General features: G+C 45.3%; 1 protein-coding gene across 1 annotated transcript in view; it reads left to right on the top strand.

Annotated features, from left to right (window-relative positions):
- The window catches only part of LOC144824116 (aminopeptidase N-like), an 880,577-nt gene extending 867,988 nt beyond the window's left edge, over positions 1 to 12,589 (top strand). Inside the window, exon 21 of the mRNA XM_078683228.1 lies at positions 12,123 to 12,589. Within this exon, the coding sequence (XP_078539354.1) occupies positions 12,123 to 12,284 (162 nt within the window). The 3' untranslated portion in view covers positions 12,285 to 12,589. The remainder of the gene's footprint in view (positions 1 to 12,122) is intronic.
- The last annotated feature ends 2,261 nt before the right edge of the window (positions 12,590 to 14,850 follow it).

Raw genomic sequence — 14,850 nt, 5'->3', positions numbered from 1 at the left:
CAGGCCACCGCCACAGAAAGCAAGGCACCCACAGTAGTGAGTTTCTGGCGACGGTTAAGAAATCTAAGAATCAGAAACATGCATAGAGCCTCTGGGAAAAGCAACAACGTAGATAGGTCTCTCTCATCCAACTATCTAGCAAGCCACTGGAGCTGGGCCGCCAGATAGTAACCTTCGAAATCTGGGGCCCCCAGCCCTCTGTTCACCAACGGGAGCTGCATGGTCTGCAGCGACACCCTATTCCTGCCACCATCCCACACCAAATCTCACAACATCCCATCAAGAGTCTTGAACCATTGTTAGGGCACCACAACAGGCAGCTTGACAAAATAATACAAAAGACGTGAAAGCATGACCATTTTGGACAGCGCTACCCTGGCCATAACCGGGAGTTTGAGCTTCCGCCAGAAGGCCACGTTCGTCCGAAGGGATCTCACGCCCCCCCCCCAACCCCCCCCAGATTGCCTTCAAAAAGAACAGTCTGAGAATGATAAATCCGTATCCCCAGGTATCTAAAGGAGACTGGCATCCATTCCTGGCCAGGTGGAAAATCCTGTGGCCGCGGAAGCGCGGGCCACAGTGGGAACACAGAAGTCTTCTACCTGTTCACGCGCAGACCTGAGTGTTCTGCAAAGTCATCAAGCATGCACATCACTGTATGTATCCCATTGAGGCTATCCCGCAGATATATCAACACATCATCAGGGTAAATCGATATTATGTGTTCGGCCCCATCAAGAGCGATCCCCAACCCAAGCCTTTCCTGACAAAATCATGCCGCTACTGGTTCCATCGCTAGTGTCCATCGCTAGTGTGAAAATCAGGGGTGACAGAGGAAATCCCTGTCGAGTGCCTCTATGGATGGAATACGGGGCCGCTATTACGTGACCAGTAAGCACACGGGCCAAAAGCTTGGCATATAAGAGACAAATCCACTTCCCCACACCTCCCCCAGCTGCATCTTACCCATCACTGCTAGTAGAATATCCCAGCACAACGAACTGAATGCTTTTTCTAAATCTATCACTACCACTAGAGCATCAGGGAAATTCCTTATGTCGGGGTGGAACATGACGTGATAGAGCCTCCGAATATTGCCTGATGTGGACCGTGTGAGGATAAAGCCGTTCTGGTCTTCATGAACCAGACACCTCATGTGGGGCAAAAGGCTCATTTCCAGCGTCTTACTCAGGATCTTAAAATCCATGTTCAACATGGATAATGGTCGAAACTCAGTCAATGAGCATGTATGTTTTTGGTCTTCGGCAGCGGGATTACCAGTGCCTCTCTAAGTGAAGGCGGCAGTTGATATTCCTGAAATGCAATGGCGTACACCTGTTCCAATTTTGGGGCGAGAATGTCCATGAAAATAGCATAAAACTCGTCCGGGAGTCCATCAGTTCCCGGCGTTTTCCCTCTAGCCATACTTCTGATTGTTCTCTAATTTCTTCCGCTTTAACTGGAAGTGCCAACGCGTCTCCTTACTTGCGCTCTAAACTTAACAGCTCTAAGTCCTCAAGAAAAAGAAATAAGTTCTCTTCCAGAGTCACCCCCGGTAATCCATACAGCATCTCATAATATGTTCGGAACGCAGTGTTGATAGCCTTGGGGGAGGAAAGGATCTGGTCTTGACCGACTGTTACATTGGGGATAGGCATACCACTGCCTTCTGGCTTAATCAGCCATGCCAGCAATCGCCCAGCCGTACCACCTTCCATATGTTGGCGTGATCGATACGTTTTGAGGTCAAATGCCCGCAGCCAGTCCCATGTAGTGTTATATAGGCTTTTCACGTCTGCCAACTTGCTCTGCACTCCAGACCCAGCTGCAATCTCTCTATCCAGGGTCAAAATCTGTTTTTCCAAGTTTTCTAAGTCCTGGGACACCATCCGCCTAAGTCCCACATTCTGTCCCAACCAGTGTCCCCGCACCACCACCTTGAACGCTTCCCATTCTATCAACTTGGAGCTGGCCGTCCCCTGATTCTCTGTGAAATAGTGCACCAGCTCTTCCGACAGTATCTGTCGGAAACCATCGTGCTCCAATAGCCTTGAGTCTAATATCCACAAGGGGATGGGGGTCTTCTCGACTGTGGGCGTATATCGCATGAGCAGGGGACTATGATCCGACAAAGACCTACCCAAGTATTCAGCTCTCATTAGCATATCCGACAATGCAGCCGAGCAGAAGAACATGTCCAACCTGGTGTGCAAATCATACAAGTGCGAATAAAAGGAATATTCTCTGCGGTGAGAATTCTGCAGTCTCCAAGAATCCAACAAATCCCACCCGTCACCCAGCTCCTAAGGCCCTTTCCTGTATTAGCGCCTAAAGTACCCTTCAGCGGGGGGGTCGATCTATCCCACCCTACATCATACACACAATTGAAGTCTCCCCCCACCACTAAGTTACCATTGGAGATTCCAGCCAGTTTACCAGATAAACGTTCAAGGAAGGGGAGCTGCTCCCGGTTGGGGGCATACACACAAAAAATCGAGATCTCACTCACATTCAACGTACCTGAGATTACCACAAACCTCCCATCTGTGTCAATTATTTTCCTAGTACGTTAAAATGGAACCCCTGGGTGGATCCATATTAACACCCCTCTCGCAAAGGCTGCATAAGCAGTCGCAAACAGCTAACCCCTCCACCTACGTCTGAGTCTGGTGACCTCTACCTCGGTAAGGTGTGTCTCTTGGAGGAGGACCACGTGTGCGCCCCTTTGTCTGATATAGGCCTCAACCCAGTCCCAGGCCGAATTGGGGTCTTCGCAAAAATGAATGTTGCCATCCAGCATTATTGAAAGTCTAGCCGGGAACATCAAGGCATACTGGATCCCTTCATCAGGTAATCCTCGCTTAACCTCCAGAAAGGAGGTACGGTGCCTCTGGACTTCCATGGTGTAATCTGGAAATAAGGACACTTTGTTGTTGTTGACCATATAGGAACCCGCTTTACGCGCTCTCTGCAATAGCAGGTCACTGTCCCGGAAGTGTAGCAATCTGGCCACCACTGCGCGCAGTGGTTTTCCAGGAGCCGGTGGCCTCGCTGGCTCACGGTGTGCCCGCTCCAAGGCGTAGAATTGGGAGAGCACCACCTCTCGCAGCCATTTCTCCAGATACCGGACCGTGTGTGCCCCTTCCACTCCTTCCGGAAGCCCAAGAACCCTCGCATTATTTCTTCTGTTGCTTCCTTCCGCGTCTTTTGCCTGCCTCTCTAAGGTTGCAAGTCTAGTGGTCAAGTCCCCGACCGAGGGCCTGATATGCAGGAGTAAGCGTTCCCAAGGATTGTTTGGTTTGTGTCACCCTCTCAGAGAGCTTAGCGTGTTCAGCTCTCAACAACCCCAGGCCCACCGCCACCGTACTAATGTCCAGGTGCAGGGTCTCCTTTGTGTCAATGATAGCCTATAGGATCTTAGCAAATTTCTGGTGAATGGGAATGTCTGGTTGGTCTCCTACGCCGCCAACCTCAACTGCGTCAGTTGCAGTTTCCTCCAATTCCTTGGGAGAGCACGCCTGCCCCCGCTAGGTTTTCCCATTTGCAGCACTACTTGGGCTCTTGTGGAGGAACGCAAGCGCTGCTTCCCAGGAGGGTTCGCCGCAGACGCCAGTGTCCCCGGGCTCCACCACTCAATTATCCAACCAAGGTCACTAGGGCTCCGTGAGCCACAGCCAGGCTCCTCCCAAGTGTGGTTGCCCAAATACTGAGGCAGGGTAGGAAACAATCTTATCACGGAGAGTATGCACAGCACCCACAGTCCACTCCCAGCGATCCAGGGACCCCAAGCAGCGGGTTAGCCCACGAGTTAACAAAGGAGCAATCCCAGGGCAGTGCCTGGTTAGAGATGCTACAGGCCCATAAATGTCTCAGTCTCAGCCCTCCACCGCAGCCAGCTAACACTCACTTGATCACAGCAACGTAACCCCAGAACGCCATCCCCGCTCCCAAGAGGTCATCCAAGAAGACATCTAGCCCAAGATTCCACGCCCGGAAGAGGGAAAAGGAAAAGCCGGAGGGGGGACCCTGTAAAGTAACTGCCCCCAGAAGATGTACACCAAACAGCAGTCCCACCAGGTGGTTATCGGTCGCCCAGGGGTCTAGGCAGCTTCCCTCCCTTGCCTTTCCCCACTCACTGCGGCCAGCGCCTCACTCCCGGCATGGGGGCATGCATGCCCACACACAGCTCAGGGAGGCAGCACTGATATGCATCTTGTAGAGGCCCTCATGCATCTTCCCTCTCTATGCCAGGGGATGGTTCCAGGCTAGATACTCTCGGCTTCACCGGCACAGGCTGGATCGCACATCCAGCACCCTACCCTGCGGGTGCAATCTGCAGCTTTCGCCCAGGCTGCACTCCTGTCAGCACAGGAGTCACTCCCTGCTCCGCATCTCAACCACACAGGCCGCCGCCTCCCACCGAATCAGGCATCAAAAGGAGTATGCGGCGTTCGCGGCCCACTGTTCTTTACGCCGCAAAAGGTCCCCGAGTCAGCTGCCGCATCCAAGCAGTCACTCGCTCCTCCAAGCACGTCGGCGGGGGCCCATAGGGAGACAGGATAGCAGTCTTCTCTCTGCACCAAAAGCTGACTCTCCCCATTAAGCCGACATTACCTCCACAGCGCTTCCATTAACAGCCTGTGTCCATGTGCAATGCCATCAAATAAGACCCCCAAATATGAAAAAGTATTAGCACAGACTAGACAATTCTTCTCTAAGAGCGACACTTTTTGCTCCCCAGGCCACATTTTAATATGAATGTTTTGGATGTATTGACTGTAAGACCCAAATTGGACATGAAATTCGCAAAACTGAATAAAACCTTCTGAAGACTATTTGGAGTGTTGGGTCATGAGCACCGCATCATCAGCATACATAAGCACAGGGAGTGGACACTTCCCTACCGCCGGGAGGTCCTCTCTCAAAACCAGTTCTAAGCTGTTGATATACAGGGTAAATAGAAAGGGTGACAGGACACAACCGTGACTTACTCCTCTTCTGACGGTAAAGGAATCGGTGCACTCACCCCCTATGCCAAATCGCACCCTGGCCCCATTGTAGAATTGTCTCAATAATGAGATTAAGGATGGTTCCATTCCCATCTTCTCCAGAATCGGCCAGAGTTTATTGTGGATGACGCAGTCGAAGGCCGCGGACAAATCCACAAAGGCCAGGTAGATAGGGCCCCTTTTGGCCTTAGTATATTTGGCAATAGTTAGTTCTAAATTTAGGCACTGATCTATTGTACCCAGGCGCTTGCAGAACCCATATTGTATGTTACTAATGATAGAATGATTGTCTGTCCAGGCTTGGATAGTTACTCAGACACGAGTGCAAATGTTTGGGGTAAAAAGTTAAGGATCTGAAGGTAATTGAATAAGGGGACAGGGTGAGGATGGATTGCAGTGCCCGAGGGGGAGCTCAAAAATGTAGGTGAACCATTAAGAAAGGAAAACTCTGGATATGACCTCAGTGGGTCTTTTATTGCCTGTAGTAATTGTGATCACCCTTGGCACACATTTTCGCAAAACCATATTTTATAAAGATAGCTGTGAGTTGTTGCTTTTCTCACAGAGATCCTTTTGTTTGCTTGGGGAACTTCTGCAGCATGGTGCAGAATTCCTTTTGTGTCCAGGAGTTTTCATGCAACAATAAAAATGTCAAGTAACGTTGCTGAATAATGTTTCTGCTGTTGCGAGATCAGCTTTTTTTTTCCTAATGAAATAGTGTAGAGGTCTATTATCCCTGCTGCAAAGAGTGTGAATCAGATTACACAGGCACTAGGTCAGTGCCCTTCCATTTCTGGGACTTTGCTGCAGTTTCAAGATATTCTTAGAGTTTCTAATGACTCAAAAGGGGGGTAATTTCTGATATTTATCTGTTTTCCGGGACTTAATTGCTTGATTTTGTTTGGGAGAAAGTGTCACTCATAGTCATTGAATGTCACTCATGTATACACTGTAATTATGAAAATGTCACACATAAGCAATCTAAAACCTAGGCAGTTCTGTACTAAGCAGCAGTGCTTCAGAATTGCTGGGGATATTTTAAGGCCCCTTTCAGACTATCGGGTTTCAGAAACTAGGATCGTTTTTTTATTAATTTCTTCGCCTTTGTCCACTCACAATAAACTGCCACTTAAATTCCCACATTTAATTCTCTGCAATACTTTCTAGTAAAGTGCTGAAGCAGCAAAGCAGGAGTTCCTGTGTGGTTCAGGTCCCCTACTCTCTTTTTCTTATCTGCTGTCAACTCCTCATGCAGTGAATCGTGGCCCTGTTGTACTCTGTGATGCCTGTACACTCCAACAGTCCTTTGTCACTTGCGCAGGAGTAAGGCCACAGAATTTCGAGGGGTGGTGTAAAGTGATTATATAGGGAGTCAAGAACAGGGAAATCCCGGGCGCATAGAAGTCTGAGGACGGGTGCAGTTGATTAGAAAGTCATCCTGACAAACCTATGACTAAAGGTTCAGCAGTTGTCTCAACTGAAGCAAGCAGGCCTGTCACACGTATAATTGGATGAATTGAGACCAGAATTTGCTATTGTGTTTGTGAGTTGGCTTTTCTTACAAAACGATTGCACAAAAATTTCAAAAAATCTTTTGCACAACTTTACCATGTGAATGGTCGTTGGGTAATGCTTCACGTATGCTATTTGTATTATCAATTTATTTTCAATGTTGAAAAGGGTGACATAAATTGCTGTTTTTTTTATTATTGATGGGTCCTGGAGGCAGAGATGTGCCCCTGCAGGGGTGCATACATGGGTGATAGAGCACCCCAGGGAGAAATAGTGCTCCCTTTCACGAGGTGCAGATTGGAGCTGTGCTTACATAGAGCCAGAGACACTTTAACATGCCTATTTCACAGTGGAATACTCTTCTAAAACAGGTTCCATTGACTTAAGGCTGAAAATGAATGATTATAAGCAGAATAAAGTGCTGCAATAATGCTGAAAAAGTTCAATTTTTGTGAGGCAAAATTTCCAATGTTGTGCTGAAAAATTTGCAAATCTATGCAGCAATATCCTGGGGGGAGTCTGTCTAGAGACACCACTGGCCGACTAACTGGTTGGAAGCAGATTTGCCATGCTTTGTACCCCTCTGCCCATTACAGGCATAAGGACAAAAACACGTTTAATCAGTTATTTGCATTGGCTAGGGGGACAATCATGGGACAGCATGGCGGCCTTCCTAAATTGCCACTATAAGAATATGAAAGCGCTGTCCAAATCTTTGAAAGATGTCCTTCAGGATATTTTCACATCGGAAATGAATTCTTGGTCGAATTATCTTAAAAAGATCAATTACCTATCTCCAAAGAGACCAGAAGGAGTGAACAAGCTTCACCTCCCACATGCAGCACTCAAAGCAATCTTAAGAAAAAACAGACAAGGACACTTTTGAAATTATGTGACCTCAGGAAACTCAAGAAGTCAGAGCCATTAATTAACCTTGGAAAACTCCTACACAAACACCAGCAACACTGCCTCAGTGGTCAGCCATAGTGGCTCGATAGCCCGCTTCGGAAAAGCTGCATTAAGTAAACAGCGGTCACAAGGCTGATGGGACTACGGTTCAAAGAACTAAACCCCAAATGGATCTTTATTGCCAAAATTGTCAATTGCAGACTCTGTGCCTATAAGACTAAGGGCCTGATGTAGGTAATCTCGATTTACCTACTCTTAAATACCGAATCATACCGATTCGGTATTTAAGAGTAGGTAAATGGGATGTAGGTAATTTCTATTTTTAAATTACCGAATCGGTAAAATTCGGTAATTACCGAATCTGTATTTACCGATTCGGTAATTGCCATTGATTCCTAAGGGCCTTGAGGCCCATAGGAATCAATGCCAATTACCGATTCGGTAAATACAGATTCGGTAATTACCGAATTTGCAAGGGGGACAGGGTGTCATTTTGACACCCTGTTGCACCCCTCAATTGTGCATGGGTGCACATGTTGCTGACATACATGCCCTTAGGGAATGTATGTCTGCAACATGGCACATTTTTAAAACAAAACAAATGCTTATTGAAGGGTTTTTATTATTTACCACCAACTTCTAGTTGGTGGTAAATAACGAATTCTTAAACCCTTGTAGCACTGATTACAGTGCTACCTACATGTTAAATTACAGAATCGGTAATTTTACCGATTCTGTATTTTACAGAATCGGAAAAATTACAGATTCAGTAAAATTACCGATTCTGTAATTTGACATGCCCCTACATCTCAATATACAAATACCGGTCGGAAACGGCCGAAAATCGGTATTTTCGGCCGTTTCCGACCGGTATTTGCCTACCTACATCGGGCCCTAAGTCCTTTAACCATCTACTGGTCTGCTCCCCAGGGCTTCTGCATATTATACTCCTCTTGCTACAGCCCTTTTTCCAAGCATATGGAGTTCGAACTTGTAATGAGACAAAGAACCTTGGGCCTCATTTACAAGCCCATTGCGCCACTGGTGTGTCTCTTTTTTTTAACGCAGCAATGACGCAATGGTTTCACCCATATTTACAAGTCCACGTAAAGTCACCCTCCATGGGCCCGATTCACAGAACTAACTTACGACCAAATCCTAAACTTACTACTCATGGTATTCATAGAATGCACTACGACTGTCCTAAGTTACGTCCGCACTCGGGCCGGAATTTCCTCCCCCGGAGTGCAAGCTCCATACCTGGAGTGTAAGCTCCACACCCGGAACGGAATTTCCACCATCCGGCCAGAATATCCGCTTCCGGGCCGGAATACCCACAATCTGGTGTTAATTTACTATGTCTGATGCATTGTGGGTATTCCGGCCTGGAAGCGGAGATTCCGGCCAGATGGTGGGAATTCCGCTCTGGGTGTGGAGCTTCCACTCTGGGTGCGAATATTCCTGCCCGAGTGCGGACGTAAACTTAGGACAGCCATCAGTGCAGTCTGTGAATACCATGAGGAGTAAGTTTAGGATTTTGTCGTCAGTTAGTTCTGTGAATCAGGCCCGACGACTTTTCACTGGCTTGTAAATATGGGCCCCTTTCACAGATTCCTCTGCATGAAAGGGGTGTTCCATGGGTGTTGCGGTTGGTGTTCCCAGGCAACATCCATCTAACCTGGCACTTTCCCTTATTTACAATGCTTTGTAATGCTGGGAATGCATCAGAATCCTACTCCTCCCCAATGCAGGCACAACAGTGGAGCAACAAGGAGAAATACTTTTATTTCCCCTTGTTTTGTCCTCTTTTTATGCGTACTGTATTCCTGCAGCACACATAGAAAGAGGAAAATGCCATCAATTATTGTTTTTGTGCAAGAAGGTGTCGCTTCCTGCACAAAAACTATCAACCACACAATGCAGGCACCCTTGCAACATGACCCAAGTTTGTTTTGTTATGCTGGGCAGGAAAAAGGGGGATGTACATCCACGAGGCTTGGTCTTAGGACTTGGGACCGGGTCGAGAGGCCAAGTGCGGCCGGGGGGGTTGTCAGCTGAGGGGAAGGGTGTTCTTGGGAGGAAATGGGGGGGGGGTGTGGGTCAAGCAGGAGGGCTACTTCTAGAGCAGGGTCACGCAGAGGGAGAGGGTCTTGTGGCCGATGCATGAGCAGTGCGAGCGGGGAGGGGTGCCGGGAACAGATGGGCAGAGAGGCCATGGTGTCTAAAATGGCTGTCGTGTACGTGTGTGCATGGGTCTATGCTGGCAGGATAACACAGTCAGTGTTTAGCGATATCGTTCTGCTTACAACAAGGGGTACTGTGAACACAAATGAACGCCGCTTATGTACATATACATTGCCATTTTCAACAAGTGTGCCTGCACCGGTGCATGGCAGCCAACTGTGCACAATCACAGGGGAAAACACACGGAGGCAGCATATTGTTATTAATATGATGTACCCCTGTGCTTTTAAAATTATGTATTTATTTATTTATAAAGTGTTATATAGCGCGAACAAGATTCCAAGGGATATCAGAGAGCTTTACAATAAGATGGGAGGAAGGACATAAATGCAAAATCGACATCAAGTAGGATTAAAAAACAGGAATGATCGCAGATTCAGGGACAGTTGCACAAAAAAAGCAATAACAAATGATAGTACAAAGGAAGTAAGAACAATGTCTTCCAGCAGGTGAGCCTAGCCCAATTAGGGTAAGAATTTATTAATAAAGAATTTATTGGCTTCCAATTTGAATGCCGTTGTTGAAGAGATTTGGCGTACTTCCGGTGGAAGAGAGTTCCATATCTTTGGGACAGCACCGGAGAAGGCTATGTGACAAGTTTACTTTTTCCTAAAGATGAGTGGTTTCAAGAGGAAGTATTGGCACTTCTTGAGGCTCTTACACCACATGAAAGCTCAAGTTTTTGCACACGGTACCTGGGAGTATTGAAGTGAAGGGCTTTGTGCGCCACAACGGCAATCTTTAACTGAATACGTGCATCTCAGCGCAGTAAAATGACTTGCGGTGCCACGCTGCATCATTTTGTAGTAAATGAGGCCCCTCCTGTTTCTCGTCACGGAGCTCACTGAGCTGGTCAAACTTTGAAAGTACATCACCATCATTCAAGCACACTTAAAAGAGGTGAACAAGGTCTGACAGTTTGCACACAGAAAGGACAACTCAAGAACTGGCCCATTGCTGACGAAACGTGGTGCAGTCCCAGACTATGCCAGCACTGTTGCCACACCAAGCCACTTTTTGGGTGGTCAAACGACACATAGACCCTTCCAGAAATACTATAATGTCTATAAATTGGCAAGGGCATCGAGAAGTGCGCAAAATGTCCAGTAAAGGTCTCACTCCTCCACTAAACTACCATACCACCTCGATCCATTGTTCCCAGAGTATACAAAGTCTGCCAGACATTCTCTCTCGTGCACTTTACTTTTGCCACTAGCAATTTTCTAGCCATATGCACTCTAAAATCTTTAAGTTTAGTCCTTCCTTTACAACTAAGTAGTTCATAGCCATTAATGTATAAAATCCCCTGCAACCTTTTTTAGAACATTACATAAAAAATAATGTTTTTATTCTGTTTCAATATATTTGCTTATTCATGATCAAAATGTAATTACCTATGATCGCAATAATGTAAAGAGTTTAATTAATCATACCATATACCTTACCTATGTTGACTGAGCAACAGTTATTTCAACTTGCAGTGGAAGAGACCCCGACCACTAGTGGAGATATGGAAACCTTTGGGACAGTTCCACAAGATCCTCCACAGGGATTTTAGTCCAGTCATACATAAAAAAGTGAAATAAAAATAACTCCTAGGCTCTCTGCCTGAATCGCTAATAATGATAGTGATAATGATAATACAATTTATTCCTGAATTGGATAATCTACTACCCAAAAGTACAATATATGGACCTTGCAAGTCACTGAGGAGTTCCACGGCAATACTAGCAGCATGAAAATACATCCTAGTAGCTTTAGTAGGTCCTGGACCTCCGTGGTTACTTGTTTTATACTTATAAAGTCACCAGCTATTCCATATGAGCCTAGGGGTATTATTCTGACATGCTGCTTTGACGTTGTGCAAAGCTGTTCCTTCTGCAGAGACTGCTTTCCACCTTCCGCTGAATTTCCACCTAGACATGCTGCTGGGTTACCATGTTTGGGCTCCCCTCCTCAAGGTGCCATCGTCCGTGGGCCCTTTGTCCTGAGAGTCAGTGGCCCCCTAGACCTCTCAAAACTAATATATGCCTCTTTTGTATGGCCCTCCTACTGTTGGTCAGGTCACAAAGAATGGAGGAGGAGGATTGCTAATCACTACTCACTTGTAAGAAAATATTACAGGCAAGTAGTAACATCGTTTTTTTTTTTTTTACAACAAACTCATTCTTGCACCTGTAATAATAAAATTAGGAGTACAAGTTAAAGGGAGATTAACATCTCCCAGTAACACTAATTCTTAATAATAATATTACTGCTGCTACTACGATTACTATTATTATTGCTGAAAAAAGGTTCCCTGAAGAAGAAGTATGGTCCCCACTCAGCAATTGAGTCTCCGCTAGTTCATATGTTGTTGCGCTGGTACAGTAGAGTTCAGTGAGAAAGGTATACAATGCATGCATTTTTCATCATTAGCCATTTATCGTCGTCTCTTTCTTTTTGCAGTTGGAACAATTTAAAAAGGACAACGGAGAGGCTGGATTTGGGACTGGGGCACGTGCACTGGAGCAGGCGATCGAAAAAGCCAAAGCTAACTTGAAATGGAAGCTGCAGAACAAGGAGCTGGCCAGACAGTGGTTCGAGGCTGAAGCGGGGCGTTCCGACTGAAGTTCTACAATGTCTCTAAACACGCAGCCAATGATGGGTTGAAAACCGTGTATATTTAGGGTGCGGGTTTAATTGTTCAGTATCATGGGGGAAGATGAATTCGATATTAGCTGCTGGAACAGTGGTTTTCAACTCACTTCCTGTATTTTTCTACATTTGACACCCACGTTGTGTAATGTTTTCTGTTGTGGTTAGTGCCAAATTGTTTACTTTCTTGTTGTTTGGTTGCGCTGATGTTTCTCATACAGATTATGTTGCCGCTTTCTTAGGAGTAATAAATGATGGGGTGTGCCTCAAGCAGAGTACATGTTGTATTGTATTGTATTGTAATTGCATTTATATAGCACTTACTACCCCTGACGAGGCGTCAAAGCGCTTTTTCGGCAAGTAGCACGCTACCCCGGGACCCAAAGAGGATTAGTGTTGAATTAGTATAGTGAAACATGTAAGTACATTTTAAGTGGTGGATAGGTTAGTCAGTTATTTGGATTTGGAATGATAGCAGAAGGATAGGATAGGAAAAAAGGTTGTATTCATATAGCGCTGGTTACCCCTAATGGGGTGTTGACACGTGCTATTCAGGAAGCCCATAAAGGATTAGTGGTGAATTAATATGGTGAAATATGAAGTAATTTCAGTGGTGGATATTAGTTAGTTTTTTAGAGTGAGAAGGATAGCGGAGGGATAAAAGGGGAAGAAAGGTTTGCATTCCTATAGCACTTGTTACCCCTGATGGGTGTTGAAGGACTTTTCTGATGAGTAGCACGCCACTCCGGAACCCATGAAGGATAAGTGGTGAATTAGTATAGTTGAAAATGGAATTTGAGAAGTTAACATGTTAGTCTGGTAATTTTAATTTAAAAGGATAGTGGAGGGATACAAGAGTGAAAGATGTTTTTTGGGGTATTTTTTGCAGTAGGAGGAGGCTTTTGGATGAGTAAAAAGGAGTTTTGGAGGGGAGGATTCAGAGGGAAGAGTTTAGAAAGGTTTGTTTTAGGGGATCGGTATATTAAAAGAGGTGTCAGAAGATGCCACGAGGGGTAGAGTAGGAGAGAGTCTAGAAAGGGTTATTTTGGGGATCATCGTAGTGGTATGGGGTTTGGGATAAATGAGAGTGGGTGTAGAGGATATATTGATAGATGTATATGATGAGATATAGGGTAGTGCATTGGAAAGAGTAGTAGAAAGATGTTTGAGATGAGTCAGGAGATTGGGCTAGAAGATATATTGAGAGAAGTATAGGCTGAGGAATAGGGTAGTGCATTGGAAATGCTAAATTAGAAGAAAGTGATAAATATATAGATCGATAAGTACATTGAAAGTATATAGATACATAAGGAGGTAAGTATATTGGGCAGCATTTCTGGCCCTGGTCAGTCTCGAACAGGCGCAAACAGGCAACTGCCCTTGTCCTCTCCGCCCTTAACAGGCTCAAACAGGCCCTTGTCCTCTCTGCCCTTAGCCTCAACGCCAGGCTGGGACGCCCTAATCCTGGCCTTTTATAGTTCTTCAGCCAATGGGAACCCTAGCCCTAACACTATCCAATCACAACACTAGCCCTAAAAATCTAGAACCAATAGGGGACCATGGCTTTACAGCCAATCTTAGGCCTAGTCCAAGCACTCAATCAGTTCAAAAACCCTGATCTCTACGTCAAATAGAGGCCCTAGCCCTACCAGCAGTCCCAATATCAAGGCTTCAACCTGGCGCCATTCAACAAATCTTTATTGAATTTTCAATGTAAAAACGTCATAACAGTTGTGTTGAACACTTGCAAAAAAATGTCGTGTCGGAAAGTGACGTTCAACATTTTAATTCCCCCTGGATGCTTTGTTCCTCGAAACAGAAAAATTGGCTGCCCAGAATTACACCAAATTTGGCAAAAAATAGAAATGTTTTTGTTTCTTTGTCTGACATTCAATTCGTGAATTTTCTGCACTGTTAACCTGCAGAACCTCCACATCTTATAATGAATTATTACGGAGGCATCCATGCTTGTATCACAAAGACAAATATGTAAATCAGTGACCGCTAACATGCCTATGAGAATGTCTGTAACCAATAGGCGTGTGTGATTGATGCCTTGTGACTACCATTCTGATAACTTCTTGAAGTTTCTTATTTCTTCCTCTGTACTTGTCGTTACATGTCAATATAATTAAAACATTACCTTGCTCTTCTACAGTGTTCATCATAAGCCTCAAATATAACTTAGCATTAAATTTGTAATGGCAAAGGTGTCTGCTTGAATTTACAGGGACTAATTTAGGCTGAAAGGTCCTGGGAAAAATTAGCAACAGCAATAAATCATCTCAGACTGAGTTCAAACAGCCGAATACACAGTAATGTAATAAAGTTCCAACATTTATATTTAGGAAGTAAAATATATGGCTTTACTGGTAAATCATCAGTATTTCAAATGTTTTACCAAGTTTAGCACTGTAAAAGCAAATACATTTTGGGACAGCTTGATTCCGTTTTTGTAGTTTAGGGTCCATTGAGTTCAAGATGATTTTTCAGCTTCTTAGAAGTACCATAAGCTACATAACTATACATTTAAAAAGCG

This window comes from Lissotriton helveticus, chromosome 3_1 (genome assembly GCF_964261635.1).
Source record: "Lissotriton helveticus chromosome 3_1, aLisHel1.1, whole genome shotgun sequence".
Lineage (NCBI taxonomy): Eukaryota > Metazoa > Chordata > Amphibia > Caudata > Salamandridae > Lissotriton > Lissotriton helveticus.
This window is presented reverse-complemented; position numbering and strand designations above follow the sequence as displayed.